We start from the raw sequence: 25841 nt of genomic DNA, 5'->3' as shown, positions 1-25841 counted from the left end.
AACAAATCTAATACTTAAGTCTGCTTTCACAGTATGATTGATGTGCTTATTACAAGGTCATAGGAGTAGGGTCATCGTGCCCTGGTTTGTATTAAGGTAGTGTCTCCATTTTATATTTGTGTTCCACATAAGAAATACAGCAGATGAAAAAAATCAAACAAATAGCATATGCGGGGGAATTGAGTTCTCGGTCTGTTAATATAGCTGTCTACTTAGAGTACAGATTGACAACACTGTACCAGGCTGTAGTTATTCCCAAGTCTCCCAACAGAGATAACATCATGTGGCAGAAAGGAGATGCAAGGATTATTGGAAGCCTGGGTTGTGCTTATGCTGTACTTGTTCTCATTTTGATATTGAGCATGCACATATGCTGTAAACTGCAGTATCTGCTTTATTGCCAACAATAGAAGTATGAAAATTGGATGCTGACCTAAAGCACATATCAATGGGAGAATAAAAAGCATAGATATATTTAATGTAAATGATTGTGTCAAAAGGGATGCTTCACAAGAAGATAACTGCCTTTCTCCATGGGGATTGCCCAGGATGCTTTTCTTAAATGGTTACTGGGGAGGTGAGAAGCCTATTCCATTCTTGAACATCTTGTTGAAGTTACTGTGTCCTCATATGACATAATGTCTCTTCTGATAAGAAATACAGGAAATGAAACAGGATGCATCAGTTTATTTTCCTGTATAACCATTATCTACTACTGGTGAAAATAAAACTGAATAAGAGATTTAACACTGCTTAGAATTCAGTTCTTCAATTATGGCTTATCATTTTCAATGTAATGCTTATATAATATCATTAGTGCACCTGCTTTTAAGCTTAATCTAATGGATACATTTCCCACAGGAAAAACGATTTTTTTAAGGGTATGCTTTTATGTATTGTTTTAATTCATTCTTCACCAGAAGTAGAATCATGTTAAAAAGAGAATTGAAATCCTCAGTTAAATTCCTAGGTCATAACTGTATGCACAGCAGTGCTATTATTTAAGCGTAGACATAGTTTTCCTTTCCTGGTTTCCAGATCTAATACTGAATGCGGATCTGTTTTCTGTTAACAGAAAATTTAAATCACTGTGTCAGTTCAAGATGAAATACTGTCTAACCTTATAAATGGAAGTATTTTGGGGGGTTGAAATCTTAAAGAAAATGAGAAAAGCAGCAAAACATGGGAAGTCATTGATCGTAAGGTAGAAGGTGGAAAAATTCAGTGCAGTGGATAGTACATTAGTCATAGATCAAAATGTTCATTTTTATTTTGTGCACTGTAGTTCTGCAGATCTGAGGTACCAGCTTCTAATCATTACTACAGACTTCCCTCAAGGTTGAATGAAGCTAGTCTCACTTCTTGTTATACTTCTATCTGCATAGCTGCATTCCATATAATTTCTGTGATCTTTGCCTTTACTTTTTAAACTGTGCACAACTGTAAAATAATGCTAGATCCCTCTTTAGACATTGAATCCCTCTTTAGAAATAAATGGTTATATTATTACAGGTTTGTAACCGATATAGGAATCTTTGGCATTAAGTCTTGCATAAAAAGAAACAATTATGAACTATATATGTAAATATTCCTTATGCTTTATCTGTATGGCAGAAGCTAGACACAGCGTAAGACAATCGTCTCTTACGATTATTTGAAAAACCACTTTCATACTTCTGGTTTTTGATTCACACTGTTTTCTTTAAATTGAGGAATGTAATATTTGACATTTAAGATGTCAGAATGCTGGTTTGGAAAGTAGCTAAGTAAAAAGTTGAGTCAGTTTCATTCACCCTAAATTCTTCCTTTTTGGTATTTAATATTCTTCCATGGGGAATAAGTAATAGGGGCTGAGTGCCTTTAAGTAAGTCTATTTTAAAACTGCCACGTATTCTACACCTTCAGACAGCATTAAAGTTGAAAGGTTTTAGATACATACTAATGGAGTAATTTATCTCATCTAACATTTTTTAGGTTCCTTTTCCAGTCAGTGGCAATGAAAAAGAACCTTCAGAGAGCAATTCTTTCTAATTCTTAGAAACCTCTTACGTTGTAATGAATTGCCTTTTCTCTCTCTGGACAAGGAAAGGTATCTGGACAATTAGCTTAGACTTAAATTTTCTAAGGCACAAATTAATACAAGAAGTTGATAAGCATGAAGCATGGACTGGTCTCTTGGATGTTGGACCGGTGCAAAACTACTTCTTTATTTAGCCTCACACCATTCATGACTCTTGGAAGTCTTTTAGTATCTCTGCACTTCAGTTCTCAGTCCTCAAAATTGTAACAGCTTTGTTTTCTGTTCTTCTGTTGTCAGTCTGATCTATTTAGGTGGTAGGGGTTTTATTGTAAGGGCTCTTTCTTACACATTCTTACCAAAGAAGTGTTGCACTGTTCATCTGATTCATTTGTTGTAGGGGAGAAAAACTCCCAACTGTATGAGACTGATGTAGAGATTTAAGTAAAAATAATTGGAAAGATGATAGACTCTTTAGTGCAAAAGAGCAAATTTCGGCCAAGGTTTTATTGGTGAGGATTACTTAAATAATAGCCAAGGAATGTTTTTAAAAATATATCATTTTTTCACTGTAGTCATCAAGTAGACGGCAGCATCCTTTAAATAAACATCTTTTCAAACCTTCAACTTTCATGACATCTCATGAACCTCCAGTTTATATGGATGAAGATGATGACAGATCCAGTTTTCACAGCCATATGGATACTGCAGCAGAAGAGGAAGTATCGGTATGTCATTTAAATCAGTCAGAGAATGTCTTGCTTACTGTCATTTTAACCTTGTTTAATGAATAATATGAGAATACAGTATCTTTGCCATAAAATAAGTATCATCAAGTAAATTGAATTGTGGTAAGATTCATGAGCCATTTTGAATTATAAACCATCATTAATATAAAGGCCTCTAATTGCAGAAAATTTTGACCAGATCAGGATGGTACGTATGTAAGAGAAGTAATAAACAGTTTTCTCTTGAAAAAGCATTAAAACGGTTTTAGTTGCATATTTTAAAAAAGTGATGACATGAGTTTGAAAATGATATAAACTATATAGTTATGATTCTGGTTAAAGATGTGTTTTAGAAAAGTTACATAGAACTCTGGTAAAATTTGAATGCTGTTGGCATTATTGCTTTTGTCTTCCTTCACTGGCTGAGTTAATTATGGATTTTTTGAAAATCCACTTTAAAGCATGAACAGGCTGAGTTGTCCAACAGGCAAATTTATGTGTTTTTTAGAGTCAAATTGTAGTAGACATCTTAACCCAATGTATTATTACATCAAGCAGTGTTCCACTTTCTTAACTTATTATCACATCTTATCATATGCAATAATACTGGAAGAATTTAGACATGTCTTTCCCACTCCCATATAGAATCATAGAAGGACTGTATCCTACTGCTAGGATTCTGGACAAGTTTCACAGCTGGTGTGAATCACTGTGGCTTTACTGTGCTTAGACTGAAAAACCTGACTTGTTAATTTTTTTTTTTTTTTGTGGGCCTAGTGACATCTTGTGTGTGAAAAGCTTGTTACATAACAGAAGTATTAAGGCCACATAGTATGTCTATTCATTTTCTTTATTGACTTTTTCATATGCACTGCATAATCTTCCTTAAATTACTAAATTTGCTCATCTATTACACAGTCTTAAATCCCATCTTCACTCATGTTCTGTATTCTCTCTCTGGTCTTTTGGTTCATCTACAGACATTCCTGATAACTTTGCATATTAAAATAAAAGCCTTAAAAGGCCTGGAAAGAAAAATGTGTATTAGAAGAGATGCAGATTACTGTTATTTATCTCAATGGTGGAACTGGTTTTGGGCAAACATTCTTTTGTTCTGTATTTTTTCCATATTCTTTCCATACATATTTTCTAACTGATGTGAATATTTTCCTGAAACATTTTGCTTTTGCCATGGTGTCCTAACTAATAAACGTGGGCACCATAAATTAACTGGGATTTATTAATTTGGATAGAAGTTGCTGGTTTACATTTTTGCAGTGATAATGGTGGACTTGTGCCCCCTCCCTTGGTGTTTCTTTGGGTTTTTTTTTTTAATTTGGCTTAAATCTTTTCTTTCTTCGCTAGTGCATCATTTCCAGATGGATATATTTCTGGCTTGCAGTAATGTAGAAAGACACAGGTGAGCTCAGTTACCAAGAAGATCCCCATTATCAGTGCAAAATAGAAGCAATTTGGAAGAAAAAAAAAGATCATGAACTATATTCAAAATGAATGTACAGGATTCTGTTCAAATGTTAAAAGTCAGGTGTCTTAGTGACACAGTCTTGGAGAAGAATGCTTTGCTCTTTGGTGAAGAGATTCAGTGTAGCAAGAAAATTATAGGAAAGGTTTCTTTGACTTCTTTACAATGCAAGGACGAGGTGCTCTTCCCTTGTAAAGACTAAAGGTTTTGCCTGGATATTATCAGTCAACTTGACTGGCATAACATTCCTGAAAAATAATTTTACTATTAATGAGTTTTTCCCAACAGAGTGAATTTACTTTTCAGTTATGATTACTTCATTTTGTGAGTAGTCTAATTATTCTAGAACACAACTACTTACTGTTCCAGAATGAAGTGTCCACAGAGGGAGCTATTATAGAATAGTTTAGTCAAGATACAGTTATTTTGTGCCAGGCACAAAATTTTTTGACATTTGCACAGAAGGTGAATCCTTTTTTTTATGTTAAGAAAATGTAGCTTTTCACCACAATTTAATCATTTAACCTTGACTTTTTGCAGTGTAGTCCTTTATGTAGATTCATAATTACAGTTAAATAATTGATAAGGCCTTTAGAAATTTAATACTGAAAAACAAGCCTCTTTCCCTCAATTGCTTTATTAAACTTACTAAATAATACAGATTCATTAATCTTCATGGGTTCATAAAAAGAAATTGAAATTATGTATGCTACCTTACAATAATTTTGAATATTATCTTGTAGTTATTTTTCATAACTGAATGTTCCTATCAGTACAGGATCTGAAAACTGCTCTGTATCAGTAAAGACATGCCATCTTTGAAAACAGCTGACATCTACCCAGTACAGCTGCTACAGTTAAATAGCCATCTTGAAACAGGCATCTGAATTAGAATGAGAGCTTCTGTCTTCTCATAACATAGAGGTCCTCAGTTTTTGTTGAAGAAAATCAGATGAGAAAAACGAGAAATGGTGTGTTTCTTTAAAAAGAGGAAAAACATTTGTTCTAAATCTCTCTTAAAGTGGTATGCACCAGCATATAGGGAGACAAACTTTTTCATAATTTAGGAAAAATAGCAATCTATTTTCTTAAGCTATTAATAGACAGCATGAAGTAAAAGGATGAAGGAGTTGGATAACTCTGAAACGTCTACTGTACCAGTCATGTAATGATGCTTCTCATTACTTTTTATTCTTACAGGTAAAGGTGAGAAGTTCATACTGTTAAGATTCACTGTCTTCAAATAAAAAATACATTTAGTGGAAGCTTGGTACTGTCTTGATTTATGGACCTTTTAAAAATCTGCATTTGTGCAAAAATTCTTAGAACTGTAAAAAGGTTTTGGATGTAATTTGTTTTTATTAATTTCACAGCTTTGGTATTACTTCAGAACAGTGATTGTAACTATCCTTAGAATAGTATTATTCCATGCCATTCCACAGAATAGTAAAGAGAAAGATCAACTAATTTGAGGAAACTGACTTGAATAGCAGTTGCCAAGTATTTAAAACAAAAATAAATGAGGTTTGCCTTAAAGAAAAGCTAAGTCTTCTACTGCAGCTGCCATTTTGGTCACAGCATATGGACAAGTGGATTATATGCAAATTGCAGTTAGGCATCTAAAATGAGACAAAACCTAGGAATTAAAGTTAGGTACTGCTTTCTGCTTTATAGTACAGCTAAGCTTTTCACCAGAAGAAACTTGTTGGTAGGTTAATGTGTTTTTTGTTTTAATGCAAATAGTAAAGTATAAATAATAGAAAATAAAATATAAGTTAGCTCTGTATGCCATTTTGTGCTGTGTTTTTAAAACCAATTTCCCAATATGTTTTATAGTTAGAATATATTGCCAGAATTTTCTCAAAGGTTATTAATCATACATTGTGATGTATGGAATATGTCTTAGTAGTTATTCTATTCCTAAAGTAAAGAATGTCTCTCTCTTTCTTTTTTTAACCATGAACAGGATGAAGAGAGTATTCCAATAACATATCGAGAGTTACCTGAATACAAAGAACTGTTAGAATTTAAAAAATTGAAGAAGCAGAAACTCCAGCAGATGCATGCAGAGAGTGGATTTGTGCAGCATGTGGGATTCAAGGTGAATTTAAGAGATCTTTTTCTGTTACTCAGTGGATTGTAGAAGTTTTCAAAGATAATATGGTTTGGATTTCCTAAAAAGGCTTTGTTTAATGTAGCAAGTTTGGTTCCATAGTTCTTGTTCACTGTGTCTGCTTTCCCTCATCTTCCTTAATGAAAACAACCCAAGTAATTCACTCTTTCCAATAGTTCGGATTTTACTGAGTACTGATCTTGTATGAAAATTAATAAGCATAGTCTTTTCCTCATTCACATTATGAAAATACAGCTCTAGAGACTTGTTAAATCCCTGTAGAATTCCATTTGACACTACACTATGTTTTGGCAGTGGTTCATTGATGATAGTTCTCTGCTTATGAATTTGGAGTCATTTGGCTTCCACCTGGGGCCAAAGAAGGCACAAAGGTTTTGAATGAGAACACAGTAATAGATTAATAATTTTTTTTGTTTAGTAGCAACTTCACAATCCTATTAAGTAATAACTTGCAGAAGTTGAAGCAAGGACACAAAACAATAGTTACATGAAATGAAGAAAATAAACATTAAGTTAAACTAATGTGTTGTCCCAGTATCATCCATTAATAGTCAACATAAAAGGCATTTTCTCAATTACATTTTCTGGTTTGCAAGGCATTTTCTGTGTAACTAGTTGCTATGTTGGAACAGTTTCTTCACCTTGTTTAGTGTTATGCGGCTAATTTATTTTCTAATACCCATTTATGTAAATGCAAAGATAGTTAGTTTTAAAGTTCAGTTCAAAATGACTGGAAAATTAAGACAGCCTTGACAGTTGACATTGACAGACTTAGTATGTTGTTAGACCACCAAGGCACTTTTTTGCTACTTTTTTAAAGTTAGCATGGTGTTTTTGGTTTGTGGTTTTTTGTTTGTTTTCTTAAGTTAGTAATTTCTTAAAACTTTGATCAGACAGTCAGACCAGACTTCTAGGTAACAAACTAGTTGCTTTTTCTACATAAAATAAAGAGTAAATTAGCATTATGCAGTGTCAAGCATCTGAAGTTTAAAAGTTTCTTTGCAATATGAATTTGATTTTATTATGCATTATAGTAAGCTATGAAATTACATGATTATATACTATTTTCTCTCAGGAGTACTGCCTCACTCAGTGCATGGGCTGGACGGAGCTCACCTAATAAGCAACCATTCAGATCCCTTTTGGTTCTGCATGGCCTTCAGCCTCATTTACTACACATTATTCAAACTGTACTTTGAATATTGAATTATTTAATCCCTTTTGGACTTTTTATGGCTTTCATTGCTATAATATCAGAGCACTTTGCAAATACTTTTTTTCTTAGGAAATGAAAGGGATGGTATTATTTCTGTTTCACAGGGGAGAGGGAAGCTGGAGCACAGAAATTAAGGTCAAGAGTTTCTACTATCTTGGTTCTCAAATTGAGATAACTGGAACCAATTTATAATTTTTAAGTATTTAGCGTTATTTTGAACTTGATCTTTTCAGAGAACAGCTCTGAGTATGCTTAGTCCCTCCTCACCAGCCCTCAAACCCTGAAAGCCATCTGTGGAAGGAAGGGATACAGCTGTGGCAAATCTGTTTGCAAAGGTGTAAGGTGTTTGTAACCCTCCAGTGGATTAGTTGTGGCCAGGAATGTGTTGCTGTGTGAGTGGGTTTCACAGATGCTGTGAGAGAACTTGAGGTTCTGAAGGAGGATGAGCTATGGGAGCATAGGCTTGTTTCCCACATTTTTTCCCTTTTCAATTTTTTCTCTGCAGTACTCTTCACAGTTTAGATTTTTGAAAAGTTCTCCTTATCTCATTTTTGAAAGTTCTCCATTTCCTAGGTTTCCTTTTTTTTACACTTCTGCCCCCCTTCTCTACCATCATCAATTTTTCACCCAGTCTTGATGTTTTCTTTGTACTTTGTTTCCTCCTCTTCATGCCACACTCTTATTGTACTTACCTGCTGTTGTGTTGTCCCTGATTCCTGTCATGGGATTAGTTCTTGTCGTCTTGCTCAGCCTGAGTTTTAGACTTCTGTTCACTTCCCTGAAATTGTTGTCCCACTTCCTTCCCAGCCAGGTGGCTTTTAGTTCCAGCCCACCTATAATCTGTTACTGTATTTCCTGAGTTTGAAAGTGCATCTGTCTGACCTGTCATGTCCTGAGCCGCAGCCCATCAACAGCCTCCCAACAAGCTCTACTGTTCTAGTCTTACTGCTTTCTTCTGCCATGGGAAGTGGATCTCTATTTAGGCATTTCACGTGGTTGGACTTAATACATGAACGTGATGTTTCTGTAGCTTGTGTCGCAGCAGTTCTTGTAGCCACGTGAGGATGAGCAGTGACTGCAGGCAGGACTAGGTATGCTTTTGTTGGGCAGGAGGATAATGTCAACATGGACCATTTGAGGAGTACGAAGCAAAGTGAGGGAAAGATTTGTCAATCCTCAGGGCTCTGGAGGGCCTCTCCTTTATGACTTCTTTATCCATGAATACATTATGGTCTGTGGTGAGAAGAATTCAGCTGTGGGCTAGCAGTAATCAACCTACATATCTGTCTTTCTATATGGGATATTGGTATATACCGTTAGTAACGTAAGTGGTTATAGTTGCTGTTTTTTCAGTGCTCTTCCATCTGCTTCACAGTGTGATAACTGCGGAATTGAACCTATCCAGGGTGTTCGGTGGCACTGCCAAGACTGCCCCCAAGAAATGTCCTTGGATTTCTGTGATTCTTGTTCTGACTGGTGAGCAGCATACGCTTCTACTTGTTACTTGTAATTAGCTTGAATCTCTATGTAGCTTAATTGCTGTGTGTGTTGGAAATCTGCTCCAGCATAGGACACGCATCCTGTGCTGGTTAAAGTGGAAGATACTTTAGTGTATATTTGTAGGAGACTTATTTTGTAAGCGTGTTCTGGATGTATAGAATTTTTCTTCTTAATACAGTGGACACATAGGTTTGGTACTGTTAAATAGCAGGGGAAATGATTAATTAATTGGTATCAAATTTGGTATGAATCTGTTAATATGATCGCTGTTTCTGAAAGTTAAAAATAAGGAAAATACTTGACTTTTAAACTGTTATCTTTTTCTTTCCCTTGCAGTCTGCATGAAACAGAGATTCATAAGGAAGATCATCAGTTAGAACCTATTTACAGAGCAGAGACATTTTTAGACAGAGACTACTGCATGTCCCAGGGCACCAGTTACAATTATCTTGACCCAAACTACTTTCCAGCAAATAGATGACATGGGAAGCAGATCTACCATCTTGGGCTTACTATCCTCTTTGAAAAATAACAATGGCACCATTGTTAATTCTGTGCACATTTTGGAAAGACTCTGCTTTCCCTGAAATGTCGCTCACAGCATGACAGCTTCCTGGGTGTACTTGTCAAACTACAGCTTTGAGCTGTCATGGTTCTAGATCACTGAACAGCAGCTGAACATTCCTAGTGTGCAGAAGGTTTCACTGTGAGACTTTTCTTTCACCACATTAGTCATTTTTAGGTGGTGAATCTAAACACAAAAGCAAAACATACAAAAGGGTGAGCCAGAAATGAGAGCACACATTAAAGATAGAGTAAATTCCAAAGGCTTTGAAGAACTTGGTTATGATGAGATCCAGAGGAGATGAAGTATTTATATAAAAACAGTTTAGTAGCTTGCAGTTTTGTTGTGAAATAGTTTTCAGCACAGTAACTGACTTCTTTAGGCAAGGTTTTAACCAATGACAGTGTTTGCTTCTAGGACATACTCTAAAAAATACTGTCTCAGCAAGGGTTGGTTACAGGCCTTTATTAAATTGGAGCTGCTTAATCACATTGACTTTCAATTTCTTTAATTTTTTTAAATTTTTTTTTAAACCACAAGGAACTCTATTTACCAACAGTGAAGCACTACAGGGGGCAACTGTGGCATTGCTTCCTTAACCAGCTCATGGTGTGTGAATGTTATAAAATTGTCACTCAGATATATTTTTTAAATGTAATGTTATATAAGATGATCATGTGATGTGTACAAAATATGGTGAAAAGTGCCAGTGGTAGTAACTGTGTAAAGTCTCTAATACTCAACATTAACTCCTTTAAAATAAAATACACAGCCTTCTGCCTCTGTATTTGGAGTTGTTAGTGCAACTCATCAAAGAAAACTGCCTAATATAAATCATATATATGGTAATAATTTTTCCTCTTTTGTAGTCTGCACAAGATCCATGAAAGATTGTATTTTTATTACTATTTAAACAGTGATTAAATTTAGCCTGAGCAGTGAGCAAGGGTTCACATGCATTCTTTTATACTGCTGGATTTTGTTGTGCATCATTTAAAACATTTTGTATGTTTCTTCTTATCTGTGTATACAGTATGTTCTTAAATAATGTTCAATTGTCAGGAGAACTGTGAGAAATAAACTATGTGGATACAGTCTGTTTATATATAGAATGCTTGCTGTGACTTCCTTTCTGTGTAGTTCTGCCTTTTTAACTGAGATGGAAAACATTAAAAGGACATTTTAATACGTCATACAGATATTCACTATGCAGACCTGCAAGATGCCCAGCGCCTTCCTCTGCTGTTCATTTCAATGGGAACTGATGGTGCTCTGCGCCTACTAAAACATGCTTTGCCTTTTGCAGGATTAGCATTTTAGTTTTCTCATATCTTACTCACAGACTGTTCTTCTCAGATTGCAGAAAATTCAGATTTTAGTAGCCTTGGTACACTGTATACCATTGTCTGAGAAATTTTGTAATTATTGTGACATATTTTAGTTAATATATTTTCTATTGAAAATGTACAGCTTGTGATTCAGAAACACTTGATTATTTTATAACTGTAACAGACTTCCAGTTGCTTTGAAACTTGAATACTCGGGATAATTAGCTAGAAAAGAAACTAATTGGCTTAAAAAGATGGCAATAAGAAGGGTAATTGGCTGGCTGCACCTAATGATTTTAATTATAAACTGATCAGTATTAAGTTTTGCAATAACTTTAGGTGTAGTTATTTTTTGCTTCAGGAAAAAAAAAGCATTTAATCTATTTAGAAGGTAATACAGTACAGTTATTAAAACACTGAGCAAGTCTCATATGTAAACATCTCACATATCTAGTATACTTAGATAAATTTATTAAACCTTAAAAAAATACAACACAAAAATTCACATTGCGTATTTTAGTTTTTAATTGGAAAAGATACTGCTCTGAGAGGCTCTCCAAGACCATAAAAAAAGTGCTTTCCACATCATTCATGCTGTTTGTAGGAAGCTAGAGTTGGTGAAGGTGTATTATCAGGGAGAGAATCTGTGGTAATATTTGTTTCCTGTTGGTATCCTGAAAAACTTCTTGGAAGAACATAACAAAAATACATTAGTGAAAATATTCAGTCATTGATTCAGGATAGCTTGGGAGGAACAAAAAGCCAAGGTATAATTTGAATGTGTTTGGAAGCAGAAGGAGAATCTCAAGTCTGAATCACCCAAGAAAGAAGTGTCTTGGATAAGTCCTCTTTTTATTGAATATGTATAAATATTATATTTCCATATGCATGCATATACAGCTCTTTCTCTTGCATACATTATGAACATACGCAAAGTGATATCTAATGCACATACACTGAATCAAGCATGGGAATTTTTTTTGTTTTGTTCCACAGAAAAGACCAGAAGAAGCAGAAAGAAAAACTGAAACTGTATGTTAAATAATTTTTGTAATTTAAAAAAAAAATCAGCAGCTGATTGTTGCCTTTGTTCCCACCTGCACAAGTATGATACTCCGTACTTTTTAACTTATATTGTAATTAGGAGTAATAAAAAATACTCCATGAAACCTACCCAGATGAATTTGCAACTTCATGGTAACTTCAGAATATTTAACTTTGGGGGGAAAATACCACACCAGACAGCTGCTAGTGCTTCAAGGCTTGGTTTAGCAAAACCTGCCTTCTCAAGCTGCTGCATTCTGAAAGTCTCTTGCTTAAAGCTGTTGTACTGCAGATGTTACTGGTCACTTAATGGCACTGGGCTGGAGCTGGAACAGCACTTCCTAGAGCATCAGAGGTAAAATATAGGCTATGAAAGGACCCAGGAAAGAAGGAACAGCCAGGATATGAAGGATAAGAACATAACTAAAACAGTCCCTTAAAGGTAACTGAATTAGCATTTATAGGGCAAATGCCAAGGAAGAAAAAGAAAACAGAAGAATCTGCCCTGAATGGAAAAAGGACATGTTCTGTAAGCATGCTGATTTAAGCTATATTTTCAAGTCATGTACTGTGCTTTAAAAAGGATTAAACCCACATATACTGTAACAGAAGTCATTACTCCTCATTTATTGTACATGTTTTATTTCTATTATGTCTTCATTACAAGAAAGGTAATTTTAAAAATCCAAATCTGACGCATAAAGTACAACTTTGACAGTAAGAGCAATCATGCAACCTTCAACTGTGAATTCATCCAGTAGTTCCAGTAAGAGGATGCAATTACATTACAGGAATGTCAAACAAGCTTTTACTTAGCTATCAGAATACCAAAGAAACTCCACAATATTTTGGTTAACCTAACAGAAATACGGTATGATTTTTACAGACTTTTCTGCAGATATTATGGATAATGGCTTACTAGAGATGAAAGCAATATGAATCAAATAATCCTTGACATTTTCCTTCTCTTCCCCCTCCCCCCCCCCCCAGTTTTGGCAATGCCGGTACAAGCCAACAGATGATGATCTGAATTTTGCATTTGAAATACTTCTGAAGTATGATTAAAAGACATCTTCATACATTCTGGCTTACAGTCAACTTTATACATAGCCTTTAATTAATACAGTAAAACTGCTGTTAATGTGGAAAATTAATGGATTGCACATTTAACTATACAATACAATCATTATTTTCACCTCAGCTCCCAAAACTGGGAAGTCATCATTTATAATATCCTACAATTCCCAGCAGAAGTCAAGGCTGTCTCAAAAACGGTGTCTGCTCCACAATAATGGATTGACAGACTTCCACAACATTCAACCGTATCTTCTCCTTCAGTTCATTTTTCTGCTTCTTGTAATAGTGTTCTGGGGACGTGTGAAAAGTTTTAACTTCTAACTTCACTAATCCCAGCTGCTTTGCAGCTGCATGTAACAGATTTTGGTCACTAAAGCCCAAGAACAATGTAAGTGATACTGCAAAAATTACTATTGTTAATTAAAATAAAATAATAACCAGTGGGGAACTTTTACACAGTAATCTTAAAGTTACTAAGCTAAATGGTGAATGGTGTGGTTGAAGAGCTCACTGCTGGCCAGGCACTGTTTGATTTCCCATCAAATGTGTGAGATCATGAAATACAAACCAGAGCTGCTGTTGACTGTGTCGCCTTTAACCTGTGAAGAGCAAACAACCAATAAACAAGATACGGTTCTTAGAGTTAGCATACAGACCACTTTCTATCGAGTGTATTGTCAGAACAGAGAAAAAAGATTGCATCTAAAATAACATACCACATGCACAAATTCCAGATACCTCTCAAGAAAGCAGTATTGCTTTGAACAGCATTTTAACCATGACTGTCAAGTGCATGTGAGGCGAGGCTCTCTACACACCGTTACTGCGTTTCTGTTGAGAAAGAAAATGCTGCCTCTTCCTTTTACAGAAAAGAGTCAATTGTCTTGCAGACTTCCAGAAATACATCCTCCTGTGTTCCTTCTGCATCAATCTGTGAAACAGGCAAAAAACATTAGTTTTGATTGTTACAAAGGTTTATCAGAATCTAAACACTGGTACAAAAAACTGGTCCAATATAAAATAGAAGTTGTTCTGTTTCATGTTATAAGCATTCTAACATAGAGGAGCAGCTTCCATAAACCAAATTATTCACTGTGTTTCCACAGATTTATATGAGAAGGTTCTGTAGGCTCCATCATCTGGAGCAAAGTACATTAATCAAAGGAGGGAGCTTATGCTCTTTCTCCTAAGTACTCATGTTTTAAAGTAAAATTACACATTTGATATACAGAACAGTTTCCAGAGATATTTATGAACTATTTTAACATGTAATACCCTCCAGAGGAAACCTAACAGAATAACTTTTAATATCATACTCATTATTTTTAATATCAAACTCATTAATATCATTTTAATGAGATGAATAACACTGACTTAATTTGTTTCTTATCATCTGAAGTGTCAGGGTATGTAATGCCGAGACTGACCTAAAACTCTTCAAACAGCAGTAACTGAGCAAGGTTGTGTGTTTCTGTGCACTGGTATGTGCAAGCTTGGTGGATTGGCTCTGGTGTTACAACAACCTTTGGGCAACACAGGTTTTATAGCGGCACTGGTTTTGTTGTACAAGAACTCACTTTCATTGAAGAATTTTTTTCTTTAACACCCCAAAGATTCTGTTCTGGCCAGAGGTTGTCCCAGCTGTTCAAGTTATTTTTCATAACTGGACTTCAAGAAAAACAAGACCAATTTATTCTCCTATGCTGAAGAAGAGAGCACGGCACTTTAGCAAAGAGGAAGGATGTTTGTAGCCAGTAATGTGTTCCCTAGAAAACATAATGTAGCACCGAGCTTTTCTGAGTGATGAGTTTCATGTCCATCCCATGCAGTGAGTGTAATGCAGGTCATTCCCTGAGGAAGGAGAGCTGTCCTTTGCCTTCACAGTAGTGACAGAGGAAGCTTTCATGACGGCTGTGTACACCACGCAGACTGCATCCGATGATTATTCAGTTCCTCTCAAATGCCTGGTGACAGCCTTGATTCTCTACTCAAAAGCAAGCTTCCTCTCTGCTTCTCCATGCTTAGTCTTTCATGCATGCATGCCACTGGAGTTTGCCCACATTTAAATGGACCCATGACAACGTTGCTAAAGCCTCTTTTCCTGAACTTTGTGCTGCATTTTCATCTCCAAGTTGCTGACCAGGATGCCAGACAACTGTAATGTTTGAGGACATTCCTGACCATCATACTTTCTGCCACCTCTTTACTTTGCAGGAGAATAAAAGGAGTTTCAAACTCCAAAAAAATGTATTTTTGAATTAGGCCATGAAATTCTCCTCAGATATGGTGCTGGCTTGCAGACAGCTCCTGTACAGTCTGACTGCACTCAATGTACATTTACGTCCCTCTGTGCTAAGTCTTGTGTGGGAGTCAGCAGCTGCTCCTTGCAGAGATCCAGCAAGGGATCGCATTCACGCTCCGCAGCTTGGTTTCGCTCTTGGTGGCGTCTCCAGATGTTGCCACGTTTGGTCCCTTGTTGCATCCTGTCAGAAGTGCTGGCACATCCAGCCGGCCCACCTCCACACACAGCAGTTCCAGCACTGGAAACAACCAGCCCGGCCAACCTTTAAGCAGCCAGCCCAGCGCCCTTGACTCACTGCCAGGGTAGCTTACAGTCTGAGCGGAACTACCCTCTCCCCTCCTGTGAAGCTCTCAGAAGCACAGTTCTCTTGCTTCCCGTGCTCTCTGTCATCTTGGTGTTTGCTGACACTGCTGTATTTATGTAATCCTGAAGCACTCATGTGCTGCAATAGTTTGCGAAGCAGCAGGTGGTGCCTTAAAAAGGTCCGTTCCCAAACAAGGGCTGCATGTCTTTCAGAAGTTTTATATGCCACAGAAACAAAAGGGTTTAGGAGGGTTTACTTAGTAGTAGCAAAGAGAAAAGGGGAATGGTGAACGATTCTGGACCAAATGCCTACCTTCCACAGTTACAATAAAGCTAGCAACGTGCATCTCAGCTGCTATAAAGCAGCTTGTTTTGTGTGTCTCAGCTGCCAAGACACCTATTTTAACATGACTATCCCCCAGGAAATACATGTCCCACAGGGTGAAGGCCACGGCCATTTTAAAGCTCTCTTGTCTTAATATGTATTTTAATTATCACTTTATTCCATAAATACCTCTGCACTGGCTAACCAATCTAACCTAATAAGCATAGCTGATTGCCACTGGCTTTTCAGCAACCTCTTCTAGAACTGGCACCGATACTCGGGTCTAGATCTAGGCACTTGTGATGATGAAGAATTAGGTTTGTGAGCATGGAAATTGCTGCCCCTTTATGAATGGCTGGAACGCTGACTTCCTAACAGTCACAGTAAAATATGGATGAGCGTGACTAATGACAGCCCCAGTGCTTCCCATGCTGGCCTCCTAAATGACAAAGGTCCAATTCATAAAACTAACTTCAAGTCGTGGCACAAAACTAACTTAATGTGACAATAATTCACAGCTAGTACCACAGTAATTCAGTGACACTCTCTGCAGCTCCAGGAGAGAAAACTGCGTATTTCTCTTTCTCAGATTATAACGAACCCCATAAATGAGGACTGTTTCCAAGGTTATTCAAGGCTACTGTCTTTTCATAAAAGCAAGACCCAGATACAGTTTTTCATAGCACTTGCAGCTTTGAAATGCCACTACGGCTTTAGGTAACTTCAAATACAGAGAAATTTAATGAGCTCATGAAAAATGACTGGAGTAATCATCTCCATAGTAAAATGTTGCTCCTTTTGGCGTTAAAATCAGCCAACTAAATTTTCTGTCATCAAATCTCCATTTGTTGTAGGTTTGGGGATTTAGAACCCTAAATGCACACTGCCACTGAGAAAAACGTGACTGTCTCTAGAGAGGATGGCTGAGGACCACCATTTTCAGAAAGACAGACAGAGACTCTGGAATAAACTCACTAGTTAGAAGCTTCATATCGAACGTCAGTTGTCACTAACATTTGTATCTTTGACATCAAAAGGAGTGTTAGAAACCTCTCTGAGACAGTGTAGTACTTGGTTCCCAGAACAATGGATCAAGCTGCCTGGAAATCTGGTGGAAACATGCTGGCTCAATACCTATTCACATTTGGCATGAATTTACTGCTGTGTTTTATCTATAATCCCCCTGCTACTGATTCTGATGTATCTTTCTAGTCTCATCTAATGGGTCACAAGCCACCAAGGGTGGTGACACAGAAACACTTGTTCCTTTGTTCCCCACCTACTTACCTACCAGGGTTAATGATTCTCTGACAACCTTTCAAAAGACAGAAGCAGATTACATACCTGCTATCACTATTACCATTGATTATCCCTTCTCTAAAGGGAAAAGCACACATTTGTCCCTCCCCAGAGGCACTTCTAACGGGGGATCAGCATGAGACATCTCAGAAGTGGAAGATCGTGAGAGGGTGGACAGTCACTTGTTCTTTCATAATGGTTATTGAAAATGTTTGTGATAAGAATCTAATAACTACTGCTTACCCATCATGTGATTTCAACTGATTTTAGAAAGAAACAGTAGAACACTGTGAAAAAAGAAGAAAAAGAAAAAGAAGAAAAATGCATTTTGGTTGAACTTTGTAGGCTAGCTTCTAAGGCATGTGATCTGAAATAGTGAAGGGTTTTGGACATCCTTGAAAATCCTCTGCTCAGGACTGCCTGCCTTATTTTTTATACTCATGCCCCTTTTCCTCAGATGACTTTGAATAGGGAACTTATATTTAAGACACCTACTAGGTGCTTTATATCACCTAGATAGGATCAGTTTTGTCTTGCTTGACTATCAATGTATTGCTCTTCTCTATTACTTATTACCCTCCTACATTCTGTCACTTGAAAAAAGCTTTAAAGGATGAGTCAGATATTAAAAACAATCGGGTTTTTTCCTCCCTTTCTTAATTGTCAGAGGGCCATATATTCAAAGGTATTTACATTTCCCCACGCTAATATACAAGTAGGTGTCTATTAAATTTTCAGATACACTTTTCTGTCCAGGTGCCTTGGAAATCACTGAGAAATTTAAAAACAACAGTATCTACCTGCTTACTACAGCTACCATAACGCATTTCATTTCATTTCATTCCATTTCATTCATGTGAAATACCCGATTCCCACAGAATCAGGCAGCTTGCAACTGCTGGCTGTGTGAGTAGCGCTTTCAGTCGTTGCATTTCCAGTATGAGGTCTTTGTTAAAAAGCACCCGCTTGCTGTCCTTAGAGGCAGGTGGGTGTTCTGTATCTGAATGTGAAAGAAATTCGGAATGTTAAACTATATCCCCAGAACACGATTTTTTAAAAATTAATTGGAAAATTTCTAACTTACTGTTACACCTACTTTACCTTCCAGAACACACTCTAGAAACTCAATGCCTTAGTAGGAAAGTGAGTGGAGGACGCTGTCATTCTTTGCCCTTCATTCTTCAGTCAGTTTAACTTCCCTTGTAAATACATCCCCTGAGTTACATCGCAGTTCTTCATCTCAGCCAGGTGGCTGGAAAGATCACTATTATTTATTCCTGTCAGGTTCACAGATGTTTCATCAGCACCCAAAGTCTCCACCTTTTGTGCATGCCTCATGCTTCCACCGCTGAGCAGAAACACTGACAGATTACTTGGTCAAAGTGAAATTTCAGAGTCCTGATCTTTTGGCAGCTTCATCAGGTCACTGTTCTTGTTTAGAAGTCAGTGGAATGGAAAAATGTTCCATTTCCAAATAGCATATTAGTTATTTATGAATGCATTTGCGCACAGTAACTCGAGGTTTAGAGAAGGTCATAAAATTCTCACTGATTAAAATGGGAATGCTGTTACAACCATACACCTTTGTCTCTTCTGTGCAAGTAAAGCAAAGAGAGAATTCCTAATGACTGCAGAGGAAGCAAGGTCAGACTTGAGTTTTTCTGTCTCTACTGTGTTTATTAGGCTCCTACCCTCCATGACGTAACACTCGTTCCAGTCCAGAGAATAAGAACGTTAATTTGACAATGTAGTCTCAAGTACACCTTGATATGGCATGACAGGTCAGTTCCTCCTCCACTGAGAGCTCATCCAACATCTAATTCCCACACCAGACTTTTTGCTGGCCTTATGCCCAGGACTGAATTTAACTTTGCATATTTAATCTGCCTGTTTCAGGACTGAAAACTTCTAGGCTTGATAGGAAAAGTTAAACACATACCACCATTGCCATGTGCGGTTCCAAATTTGTGAAAAACTTTGCCCAGCCATAGACTTAGAATGGAGAAATCAAATAATACCAACATGGCAACCCTATTTCCTTGTTGTCTATTTAACAATTCTGATTTTCTTTTCTGTGGCAAGGCAGGGACTGCGTGCTACTGCTACACTCTACAAGACATGATCACTTATACAACTAAGCACGGTTTCACCTACAATTATTAGAGGTGCTTAGTCACACCACTGTAGTAAGCTGCCTAGAAAAGGTTACTGCTCAATCTTCATGACAGGTGGGGTTTAGACTCTAATATTCCTCTTAAATTCCCAAATCCACTCCTCTGAATTCTTAAGAAAGTGCATGGCTGGAATCTCAAGGGACATAAAGTTCACATGGGCCTTCCAGTGAAGAGCTGCTTCTGTTGAAAAAACAAGCCTGGGCAGGAATAACTTTCCAGAAGGTGGCAACTAAAGATTCTTTTAGAACCTTCTCTTCATCACTTAGAACCTTCTCTTCCTCACTTAAATAGTTTCTCTTCAGATGCTTTGGCCATCGCTTATCCTGGGATCACAGACTGATCTGGATCTGTAAACAGCACCTTTGGGTAAGATATCACTTCCCTGAAGCTATTGGATCCCACCAGCTTTGACTGAGAATAAGAGTGCAAAAGCCTCTGGTCTGTAGTTACTACCTTTGGTGGCTTTGCCTAAAATGAATTAGGAAACACATAGACAGTTCTTTCAGTAAGCAGAATTATAGAGGCGGCAGCATCTTAATGGACCATTAACATCTTCAACCAGCACTGGTCAATGCTGGAGGGTAATAAAACCCACTTAGGAATGAACAGATTTCCAAAACTGAAAACATGTGGTGTTATAATTAAAATCAGGAAGAAAAATTAAACATGTTAAACTGCCTCTAGGTAAAGTCTCAGTCTTCTGTGTATATATATGATACTACAAATAACAAAAACCAACAACTATTTTAGCCTAGCCCACATGAAAAAAAATGCAGTCGGAAGTATCACTAATAAGTTTTTCTGTTTTCCATCTGAATTTCCTTTATTCATTGAGATAACATCAGAGTGGCTGCTAATGTCAATGCTTAACAGTCTGTAAAATAGGTTGCTATAAGTAAGAAACTAACCCCGCATCCTAGGAATTGCAAATTTCCCCTTTACTCTGCTTTCTTCAACACATGCAGCTTAAACACATTCACCGCTGAAATAGTTTTAAAACTGTAAACCTAAATGTCTATTTTCTCTTAATTTCCCATGTAGCTGTTACACATTTTGTGTTATCTAGTTCTCTTTGTTTCAAAACAGCTGTTGACCAAGTCTTAACCTGTTTTGTCTTTGTCTTTATTCTTCAAATTGTTGAGCCAAATAATGTGTTCGTAAGATGTGTATTTACAGGATAATAATACAGGTTGGAAGGGACCTCAATGGGTCATCTAATCCAATCTCCTGTACAAAGCAGGACTGGGCACGGGAAGGATGTCACTATGCCAGGCACTATGTTTTGGCTGTGTCATTGACCACATCAGACTGTATGATTAAACTCATTGAGGTCACTTATCCAGGAAATCTGACTATAAAAATTTCCTACACAAACATACCTTCCAGAAAATTAATTACTTTGTTTCGCAGTATTTGTTGTATTTCCAAAACAAAATGTTTTTTATTACAGAACTGTCCACTGCAGGACTGATAGGGAATATCTGGATCAGAATAGTTATTGAAGTCAATTGCCCTGTGCAAAGAAGTGTTCAGACCTACTTTTCGACTTTCACTGTAGGTGCGAAGTAAACTTTAAAATAGATTCCCACAACTGTTCAACAACGCTTGGTCAAAAAAATCACTTCTCTCACCCATGAACAATAAAACATTAACATGCTTCTTGTATGAAAACTACATTTGTTCTGCTCCTTGCTGTACAGGTAGCAGGGCTGCAGACTTGTACCCGAGGCTGGCTGAGAGCGACAAGGATAGCCTTGGGAGCATTAATTTTAAAAGCCTACCTCTGCTGAGTATTTTGGCAGCGTTCTCTAAATGCTGATAAATAAAATAACTGGACATGTACTTGTCTACATCATAAGGGTTGGGGGGGGGCATCTCCCTACTTAAATCCAGAATGGAATCACATCTTTGACAGTAGATGTGTATTTTATCAGTTTAGTAAAAAGCAGATGAGGTAGACATTTCAATACAGAGAACCTGTGTTTAGGAAAAATAGGACGCATTTTTCAACCTCAAAAGGAGATTTTAGAGGATAATGTTTATAAAGCTGATTTTACAGACCTTTCATACCCAATAGTTCCACCCAGAAGATGGAAGTACATTGAACACCTACATTCGTCAGAAGGAAGTACAATGTACAGACATTGTAAGAAAAACAGTGTAAGCACTGTTCAAGCAAGGCACGAATATTTTCTAACCTGCAAACACACAATGTCAGTTTCCCCCAAAACTAGTGATAAAAGAGTGCAAAGCACACATCCAGTTCTGATCCATAGACTAGACAAGTCCCTTAAGGAGCTAATGAGCTATAAGCTTTCAAGGGAAGACTGCATGTTTTGCCATTGCATAGATTGCATAGGAGATGGAGCAGAAACACAACAGAAGTATTAAGTGATGCCTGCAAGCAGTTGGTGCCTGCAAGTTGAGGCCTGTAACAATAAAGTGATCCATTATACCTTAAATATTAAGAAATTAATATACCAAACAATGTATAACTTTGTATTTAACAAGGCCTGAGTGATTAAAATATACAGAGAAAATATCCTAACTTTGAGAATAGATATATCCTGGCAGAAATGCTCAAACAAGGTGGCTAAGAAACAGCGTCTTGGCCAGATGACAGAGTTGGGAAATATCCACGGAGAAGAAATTGTCCTCAAAAGACTTGTGACCATAAAAGGGAATAAGGAGTAGGGGGCTAACTCCCCAAATGACCACCCGAGACCCCTGTGTATGCATAGTGTAGTTTTGCAACACCAGCATTATGTAAATGTAATAGATAGGCAGCAAGGTGGAGACTTCTTGAAAAATGTATGAATATTTATATCTTCAAGGTATATAAAGGATGAACTTTTGTTTCAGTGTGTGCACATTAGGTGGGATGATCCCCTGTGCATCCAGCACTGCAATAAAGAATGTCTGCCTTCCAAAGCTTCAAACTAAGCCTTTGAGGGTTCTTTTGTGACTGAATTTACGGTAACATAAGGAAGGGCAAGGAGACTCCATGTCAGGTGAAATAAGGTAGACCATGAACGCAAAAACTTTGTGAAATTATTTAGTATAGTTTAATTCTCCCCAGGGCTGTCACTTGCTTGATGCTTCAAAAAGGGAAACACCATGGTAGGCACAGCTCACTGGAATAAGATCTTAAGAGACACAGAATGCTCCATTTCCCTCTGCATCACACTGTGCTGGTGTATTGTACTGAATTCTTAGTTAGATGCATCTTAGATGCAGATTGCAATGTTGGCAAGGTAGGTTTTAAAAGAAAATACAAATAAAACCAGATAATCGTTCTTAAGCTTAAATAAGAAAAGTAATTGGGGATTTTTTTTTCAGCCACTCTAGAGTTTGCCTTCTGTGCACTTATTGTGGGGTTAGCAAAGGACACAAATCAGGACTCTCCCTTTGAGTATCAGTTTTCTCAGGGCTACATCTATTCTCAGGTCAGGACATGGGTGCATAAATTATCTGCATGTATCTCTTTTGGGAACTTTGCAGAGGAGACGGGTTTGAGATATGTGATTTTCATGTTTGTTACAGCCTCTAGAAAAAAGCTCCCATAATATTTCCAGCAACTATTATTGGATTATTTCCCTTTTAGGACAAGAAGGATCAGTAGGACTAGATATTTCCTGTAGCTGAACATAAGGGACAGTTTGCCATGACAGAGAAGAGAAATATATCAAAAGAAATATAAACAACCCATGTAAATGGATTTACAGATGTGCCAACACATACATCAGTTAACTGCATTGATAGAATTTTTCTTACTTCTCTGTAAAGTATTGATTAGAGAATAAAAAGAATGCTTTAAATATCACTTCCTGAGCAGGTGCAAACTGAGGTAATTCACTGAAATCCATCTAACTATGCCATTTATTCCAGCAGAAAGATCCTTCCTGTGTGCAGATCTGTTTTATTTCAGGATATATACTGTCAGTTTTGTAAATTTAACTAACGGTTTTTGGATTAACATAATCTTTCATCCTAATTCTGAAAGCCCTTATAGAGGAATAAATCCTAATACTTAAAGAAAAGCTTTCCAGCATTAACGTTTAATAAGAGATTCTATACAGATGAGGTAGTGATTCAGGATATGTTCTCAGACTCAGGATAAACCTGTGGTTCTGTTCTTTCAAATTGTACTGTGGAACTCAGAAGTTTGTAGAAGCTGCAAACAAACCAGGGAAGCGTAAGATAGGAACTGTAAAGTGCAGAAACTAATACAGTTCATAAATGGTGTTGTGTCAGTATTTTCTAAATATTGCTCATATAATGGAACTAAAAAGCAATAATTTCATTAAAAAGGTCAAGCAATTTACCTTGCATAACTGTGTCTTCCTTTCATAGTATGCAATCACAGGTCTTGATGCTTGGTAATAGCTTTCGATCCCTTCCCTGATGGTTTCAGCATTATCAGAGTGCTGACTGCTCCGATTTCTCATCAGAAGGCGACTGCTCATGGTTTCTGCAGAGCAGTCCAAGCAGAACACAAGTTTTGGTTCCCCAATCTACAGACAAAGAAAAACAGTAAGTATTCAAACCACTGGCCCAGTAAAACTGATTTGGTTTGGAAAATTTTAAAAAGAAAAGCTACCAAAAGAGTAATCAAGGAATTTATTAGCTGATTACTTTGTCTGTGCAGAATCTATGCAGCACAGACAATCCCAATATTCAGGATCATCGATTGGGCTCTACACATACAGAGAAAAAGAGATACGATCTGAAAAATACCAGCTACTTGGACTGAAGATCATCAGTTTGTTCATTATTTGCAACTGTCTGCCAAAAGCTTGATGCAAACAGCACTGGACTCATGACATGCTTTACAGTTATTTTTCTAGCTTTTGCTTTGTTCAATCTGTAAAAAGTAAATTTTCATTCAGGGAGTGGTAAACTACAGCTTAGAATTTCAAAAGGCAATAGAAGGAAATGTCAAAATTAAAGTGTGCCCACTTGAAACAGAAGTGAATAGCAACAAACAGGCTCAGGAACACCATCAAATGCTTCTTACTAGACATAGTCACAGGAATACATCCTGTGAATTACTTCACATCACACACTATTTTATGTCAATATTTTCAGTGTAGCTCTACAACATTACTACACGTGGTATAAAGGAAGGATGCGATCAATTTATTTTCAAGTTGGTAATTCCCAAATTCTATGAGAAACCCACCATTTAGTGCTTTTTGACTAGTGCCAAACTAGTCATAAGGGAGAGTCTGCCCTTTTCTATAAAGAAAATAAATATGGATTTATTTATTTTTATTCCCAGGCCTTGGAAAATATAGTAAATAATTGTCTCTATCTACATTTGACTGTAGATATTGCAGCACTTTATGGGTGAAAAAGAACTGGCAAGAAAGAGCAAAATGTTCCTTATGCTTTAGAAGAGAGACAGAAGTTTTAAACAAAAATCCCCATCGTTCTTTCCCCAAGATGCTGAAAAATATGTGTGTCATTTAGCATAAATCTTGCAATACACTCTGTCATGCACTCTGCTCAGGCACAGCTCTCTCTGACACAAGGTTTTATCTGAGCAATGACTGTTGGGCTGAGTCTAAAGGGATAAACTCCACTCTATCAAGTAAAATAAAGGTGTTAAAGGATCAGAGAAAAGTAATGTGCCAGTTTTTCCATATATTAAATCCTTCAGTGATGCTCTTGGGCTTTTTCTCATTCTTTACCTTTCCAGAAAGGATCTGGAGAACACCTTTTAGGAAAGAGTGAGAAGTCCTGAGAAAAGACAACTGTTCTTCACACTAGTGACCATTAGAAATTCACTCTTTTACCATGGCTACAGCAAAGAAAGTCTAAAGGACTGATATATGAAAATTGCCATTGCTACCTCTGTTGACAGCTCTTAAAGGAAGAAATATTCTAAAGGTAAATATTTTATGTTAAGCCTTCTGCATTTGACTGAGGTTGTCTGGATTAGGTTGACCTTTCTACTACCTTAATGACTTTCTAAGAGACAGCTGAAGCAAAGGGATTATGTCAGACAGTTCAATGACAGGCTTTTATCCATCCACCCATTTTTTCCACTCAGCTCAGAAAACACTAATGCTATTAGAAGCAGCAGTATTGGGTTTGGGGATTAAAAAGCCAACAAGGCAGTTTTAACAGACTTAGATAGAAAAGTTTAAAAAGATGTGGGCTTAATCAATGATTTAAACAATTGTCCTTTTGTATAATCAGACTAGGATGGTAAGAAGTTATTTCCTCCAAGCTCCACATGAGGAATTCTATGATCTGTTCTAAATTGCAACAGAATAAACGAGGAATGACTCCTTTCATCAGTTATAGCCATATCATCACCTTACAATGAGGATATGAAGGA

The 25841-nt window shown here is 36.9% G+C and overlaps 2 protein-coding genes across 4 annotated transcripts in view; one reads left to right on the top strand and one right to left on the bottom strand.

Annotated features, from left to right (window-relative positions):
- The window catches only part of ZZZ3 (zinc finger ZZ-type containing 3), a 61729-nt gene extending 50974 nt beyond the window's left edge, over nucleotides 1–10755 (top strand). For both annotated transcript variants that reach the window (XM_074906411.1, XM_074906412.1), the window contains exons 10-13: nucleotides 2593–2745; nucleotides 6195–6329; nucleotides 8954–9054; nucleotides 9415–10755. In XM_074906411.1, the coding sequence (XP_074762512.1) occupies nucleotides 2593–2745; nucleotides 6195–6329; nucleotides 8954–9054; nucleotides 9415–9559 (534 nt within the window). In that variant the 3' untranslated portion in view covers nucleotides 9560–10755. The remainder of the gene's footprint in view (nucleotides 1–2592; nucleotides 2746–6194; nucleotides 6330–8953; nucleotides 9055–9414) is intronic.
- A 117-nt stretch (nucleotides 10756–10872) lies between these two features.
- AK5 (adenylate kinase 5) overlaps nucleotides 10873–25841 on the bottom strand; it is a 99766-nt gene continuing 84797 nt past the window's right edge. Inside the window, exons 13-15 of one of the 2 annotated variants that reach the window (XM_074906414.1) lie at nucleotides 23821–24009; nucleotides 13911–14023; nucleotides 10873–13691 (exon numbers count right to left, since the gene is read on the bottom strand). In XM_074906414.1, coding sequence (XP_074762515.1) covers nucleotides 13955–14023; nucleotides 23821–24009 — 258 coding nt within the window. In that variant the 3' untranslated portion in view covers nucleotides 10873–13691; nucleotides 13911–13954. Of the gene's footprint in view, nucleotides 14024–23820; nucleotides 24010–25841 lie in introns of both variants that reach the window. The other variant, XM_074906413.1, reaches the window with a different exon arrangement.

The sequence above is a fragment of the Athene noctua genome, chromosome 5 (genome assembly GCF_965140245.1).
Source record: "Athene noctua chromosome 5, bAthNoc1.hap1.1, whole genome shotgun sequence".
NCBI classification, from domain to species: Eukaryota; Metazoa; Chordata; class Aves; order Strigiformes; family Strigidae; genus Athene; species Athene noctua.
Note: the sequence above shows the minus strand (reverse complement) of the source record. Positions and strands in the feature narration are given on the sequence as shown.